This window comes from Notothenia coriiceps, unplaced genomic scaffold (assembly GCF_000735185.1).
Source record: "Notothenia coriiceps isolate Sejong01 unplaced genomic scaffold, NC01 NC01_scaffold00037250, whole genome shotgun sequence".
In the NCBI taxonomy this organism is placed as follows: Eukaryota; Metazoa; Chordata; class Actinopteri; order Perciformes; family Nototheniidae; genus Notothenia; species Notothenia coriiceps.
Window position 1 is genome coordinate 6,893,236 of NW_011369951.1, and position 5,659 is coordinate 6,898,894.

Genomic DNA, 5,659 nt, shown 5'->3' on the forward strand with positions numbered 1-5,659 from the left:
CGTATTGGGTGTATGGTGGTTGGTTCTAGATACTCTTGTTAGTGGTAAGGAGATAAGGTGGGGGCGAGAGGACGATGGTATAGTCAATAGACAGGTAGGTGGCATCAAGGAAAGAATAGTGGTGAGTGTGGTGTAGTCAGTCAGGATCGGCAGGTGGTCACGGGCAGGGTAGACTGGTTATAGGGGTAGTGTTATTCGGCGCCGTCGTGCTCGGTCAGTGGAAGTTGTTAGCAACTTGGCTCTAGGGTCTGTGGATTCGGGTGTTTTACGAAGGACTCTGGCGTCATATACTAGCTCTGGTAGCGCTGCCGTGGAGAGGGACACATAGTGTAATGGGGAGTGTTGTGTTGCGAAAGAAATAGATGAGGACATTGTGGGTGTGGCGTCGAATGGGTAGGGTGGCGTCTGCTTCAACCCGGTTTAGTGGTTCGGTTTTTTTGGTACAGATCCTGTGCCAATCATGTCTGGCCCATTCTCCGGATGGGTGCATACATTTATATTATGGGGTGTTAGTTGGTAATGTAAAATGTGTGTGGGTATGTGTTGGGTTTGTCTGTTTATTGAGGAATGTTACCTCAAATTATTAGAGGAGGTGTATGGGGAACATTGATTGAGGGTCGTAGTTGGGTTCGTAGTAATTAAGAAAGGTTCAGCGTGTGAGATTACAAAGGATAGTCGCGTAAATTGTGGTGTGTGGACGGTGATTGTGGTGGTCAGGTTCGCTCAGTCACAATAAGTCGGTGTTCTACGTGTCGGCGCACAGGGCTATTAGTCCAGAGCTACTTTCTTTGTGCATACGTGAAGTAGGGGTAGTGTTAGTGGTTCCGGTATGGGAATTGTTAGCGCTAGCTGCCTGAAGTCGCCTAGGGGTCTGGGAGTGGCCTGGCTTGGGTTTGTGGTATGGATATAATCTCTGCTGTCGTGGAAGATGTAAGGACCAAGAGTGATGGAGGTGTGATAGAGTATTCAATAATAGAGACAGTTGTGTGCAGATGGAAACCTCAATATAGGTCTAGAAGGTGCTGGTCCCTCTATCTAATTGCACGCCTGGGAAGGAGTTCGTGTCGAGAACTGTTGAGTCATATTCTGAGACCATCAGACGGTACAAAACCGAAGCAGGGTCGCGAGATCCGTGTAGCGAGATGAGCAACATTAATTATTGCATTTGGTGTCTTGCAGTGTTATAGTGAAGAACGTAGGGATTTGTGGGAATGAATGGGGATATTGGAGGTGGAATAACATGTTTGCTCTGTGTCAGGGATTGACCCTATTCTAACCTATGTTTGCAGTGAATGGTATTTGAAGGGAACTATGGTCGTAGTTCGTGTCCCATCGGAATCATTCTGCCTTTGTCTCTTCTGAAAAATCTTGTATGTTGCCTCACTTTCCATCAGCCTTCAATTTGTACATTTCAGTATCTGTCTCTTTCCGATATAATATATGTTATATCCTGCGTCTGAAGCTTTTTATTCCCATGTTTGCAGCTTTGTCTTATAATCCCCATGGTGTGGTGTAACCTAGTGAATGCTTAGTCGCTGTGGGTAGTTAGAGTCACTGTAACAAGCCTGCTTTGGGCTGCTGTCAGCTCCCTAGCCTGGTAATTTATGCAGGATCTGCTCTTTCGATTGTTTCAGCTCCAGGAAGTTTTTTTACATATTTTATTTTTTATTAATAAATGTTATACATGTAATAGGATCAAAGCCAATGTGTCTATGTAACATCAGGATGCTGGCAGTTTTCAGGCTGTGATATTGAGGGATATTAATGTTTCTCACCAACAGTACAAGTTTCATTCACTCTGTCTGCTCAAATCTGAACTGCTTCCCATTATCAGTACTTTTGATATATTTTATAGTGAGGTCACCTAACCCAGAGGTGGTGACAGAACATAGAAACCCAGATGTTTTGGTGAAGATGAGGAAAGCAAACCATAACCTTGTGATTTCTCTCTTTTTAGGTCTACCTCTGGGCGCTATACCAGCGGCTTTCACTTTTGCTTGCTATGGTCTCTTACCTGGCGTGGAAGTCAAACTGCAAAACCATCATCAAATGTGGGATGCAATGTGCTGTGTGCCCTTTATTAGAGCAGCTATCTTGATCCCATTTGATGATGGTTTGCTGAGTTTTGACTTACCATACAAGCCAGGAAGAAGACCATGCAGCTAAAGTGATAAAGCCGCTGTGTAGCCCGGTACCTAAAGGAGAATCACAAGTTAATTGGTTTGGCTTTCCTCATCTTCACCACATCTGGGTTTCTAAAGTCTGTCACAACCTCTGTGGTTGTGACCTCTAATCTTAAAATATATTTCAAAAGTCTGGATATGGGAAGCAGTTCAGATTTGAGCAGCGCAGATGTGAATGAATGCTGTCTGGTGTGGTTGGGAAACTTAATATCCCTCATATTCAAAAGCCTGAATATGCCATAGCTCTGATTGTCTACATAGACCACATTTGGGCTTGATCCTATTTGCATGTGTTAACATTTTAATAATATAGTTATATGTTATAATAAAAGCCTTTGGATAGTCTGAACATCTGAGGTGCTAGATCTGCATAAATACGTGTGTGTGGTGGAGCTGACAGCAGGCCAAGCAGTGCTGTTTATACAGTGTACTCCCTATAACTACCATACAGCTGACTAAAGGGCTCACAGGGTTACACCACCATGGGTGGTTAAAGACAGCTGCAGAACATGGGAATAAATAGCTTCAGACTGCGGAAGTGACATATATACGTATCATGGAACAGAGCAGATCTGAATGTCAAATTTGAAGGCTGATGTGGATGTAGGCCTTACCAGATTTTTTCAGAAAGAGACAAGGCAAGAATGATTCCGATGGGAATATCAACACGACATGGAGTTCCCGTTCAAATACCTTCACTGAAAATAGGTTAGAATAAGGTCATCCCTGCACAGCAAAAGTATCTTATTTCCTGATCTCCATCATTCATATAATTGCGGGTCACAAAATGCCAAAGAAAAATGTAAAAATATTCATCGAAGTCAACTTTACGTTTAAATGTCTGTTTAATATGACTCAACATGTTGACAATACTCATTCATTGAAGATGGAACATTGATATACTGTTCCTTGCACACATTTATCTTCACACACTCACCGTGATTTCCTCCAAACCAAGAAGGCTCGGATGACTTCAGGCACTCGTACTTCACGATGAGAGGTAGCTGGACATGGTGCAGGACACGAAACGCTTAAGATGTGAAACTTTGCTACAATCGCATAACAAATAGACTCTCTTTATCAGATCAATGCTTGATATTATCATACACATAAATTTTCACTCACCTACTCCAATATTTCTCATATATTATGGATCCAAATGTCTGCTATCTTCCCCGGCCCAGACCAAGCATGTGCTCTCTCGCTCTCTCCTGTCTTTCTCATAATGAGGTGATTCCATGCCACAGGAAACACACCATATGAGCATGGTAACATTCCTCATAAACACGAGCTTTATGGGAGGTGACTGTCAGGAAACATTCAGGTGTATTGTATTACTACCGTAATTTTCGGACTATAAGCCGCACCTGAATATAAGCCGCAGCAGCGGCATACCACTCTCGGTTCCACTTTTACTTTTGCGCGCTACCTGTCTCACTCTTTTCCGGCCTCCAGCTTTTCCTGCTGGAACCCGCCGCTTAAAGGTGGGGGTCCGCGGACCGGCCATAGAGCCCATAGAGTTAAAGGTGTTGGCCGTTAGCTGTAAAAATCCATAGATTAGCCGCACCGTTATATAAGCCGCAGCGTCGAAAAATAGGGAAAAAGGCGTGGCTTATAGTCCGAAAATTACGGTATATCTGAGACCTATGCTATTGCCTACAAACAGCATGATAGGTGACCTTTAAAGTTATGTATAAATGTTGATTGTGTATATACATATTGGTATACATATTCTTTTTGTTTTTGTATTCTGGATTGTGGGAAACAGTATCTCTCTGTCTGTACACACACTCTGAAAGATTGACAATTAAGTTGACTTAAGAGTATAACTGTTTGTTATTGTTGCCTCAGTTTATTTGGAATATAAAACATTGGGGAAATAGACAGTATTGAAGTCAAAATGACTTAAGCCAAAGTTAACTTTCTGGATTTGAAGACCATTTTTGCATACGGATAATTAAATGAAATGTCTTGAATGTACGGGAATTAAAAGGACTTGTTGACCTTTAAGTGTATAACGTCCATGCAGAAGAAAAAGGTGTTTTAATAAGCGTCGTACCTTCTCGATGAGATCCAGGCACTCTCCGTTATCCATCCAGTTGATGTCCACCCAAACCAGACCTTCCCTGCAGACACAGGACATCACTTTAATCTCTTTTGGTCACCTCATAGGACTAAGCACCGGAACTGGGAGGACAAGCCTTCTCCGTGACAATCTCACCGTGTTCAAATCACAGAGCTCACCTTTCAGAACTGCTTTAATGTGTTATTAATGCTGTGTTTTAGGGTTAGTAGTTAGTTGTTGGTTAGTAGTTAGTTGTTGGTTAGTTGCAGGTTAATTGTGTTGTTTTAATGATGTTATTTCTACTTTGTAAAGTGTCTTTGAGTTTCCAGAAAAGCTATATAGAAAATGCATTATTCGAAGCAACAGCAAATAGTATTTAAAGTCTTGTTAGAATTTGTATAAAATAATGATTTTAGAAACGTTCTGAGTTCAAATCAACCTCCACCTACTTGTTGTACTCGAGCTGCTCCAGGGAGAAAATGTGCTTGTTGAAATATTCCTGCAGCTTCTCGTTTGCATAGTTGATGTTGAACTGCTCGAAGCGGTTCACCTGTTGGACAACATTCAATATCAGACATTTTCACTTTAAATTCTTATATCAATATTTCTCTATTTTGCTTTATTTATATTTGAAATTCGACCCAAAACAAACTGAGAATTTGGATTTTCATTCTTGATATTTTGCATTTCTTATCGTACTGTATGCAAATGAGGCATTATGTAAGAACTATGGTGAATTTAGGATACATCTACACATTCAAATGGACAAAGTTAATACAATAAATGCTTTTTTTTGGCAGATTACACCAATATTACTCAATAATAGACCCGTATTACACCATTATTACTTTGTTAATATACCCATATTACACAGATTTTGAATGTTTTCTTTCCCCTACTCTGACAAACAAAAAGCACAAACTCTCAACCAGAGCATTAAATAAATCCACAGCCCTGTTTTTCTCTCGTCTGTAATAGTTAAATCAGGATTTTGTTCAAGCACCTCGAAGTTCTCGAAGCCGAAGATGTCGAGGATGCTGATGGACTTGAAGTCCTCTCGTCCTCGGATGCGGGTGTTGAGCTTGCGGATGATCCAGTTGAAACACTGCGAGTAAAGAGCCATGGCCATGGAGTCTCTGGAGTCCACCGCCTGAAGGGGAGAGAAACGGTTAATGGACCGCATTTATAACGGTATTTTCCAGTTGTGACGACACTTTAAAGATCTCCTATCATGCTATCTTTAGGCATATATTATGGGTCTCAGATATAAACAAAAAGAGAGAGAGTTTTGTTTTCTGACACTTTGTGAGTTCCCTGCAGTGGCGCCCCCGGAGCGGAGCAGCGCAACTGAAATGATGAGCTGTTGACGGCGCGCCGTGCATGGGGCCGCCTTGAGGGAGTTTCCCGACAT

At 41.8% G+C, this 5,659-nt stretch overlaps 1 protein-coding gene across 1 annotated transcript; it reads right to left on the reverse strand.

The window, feature by feature from the left end:
* Positions 1-3,917: 3,917 nt before the first annotated feature.
* LOC104967225 (unconventional myosin-X-like) lies at positions 3,918-5,431 on the reverse strand. The gene is made up of 3 exons (XM_010796642.1): positions 5,252-5,431; positions 4,698-4,798; positions 3,918-4,309 (listed from the first exon to the last, which is right to left on the reverse strand). The coding sequence occupies exons 1-3, from the start codon at positions 5,429-5,431 to the stop codon at positions 4,141-4,143; spliced, it is 450 nt and encodes a 149-aa protein (XP_010794944.1). The 3' UTR covers positions 3,918-4,140.
* Between the last annotated feature and the right edge of the window lie 228 nt (positions 5,432-5,659).

Coding starts and splice junctions, on each gene's coding strand:
- LOC104967225 (XM_010796642.1), bottom strand. CDS start 5,431: ATGCGGTCCATTAACCGTTTCTCTCCCCTTCAGGCGGTGGACTCCAGA. Junction 4,799..5,251: donor TCGGCTTCGAGAACTTCGAG/GTGCTTGAACAA, acceptor GTTGTCCAACAG/GTGAACCGCTTCGAGCAGTT. Junction 4,310..4,697: donor GAGCAGCTCGAGTACAACAA/GTAGGTGGAGGT, acceptor CTGTGTCTGCAG/GGAAGGTCTGGTTTGGGTGG.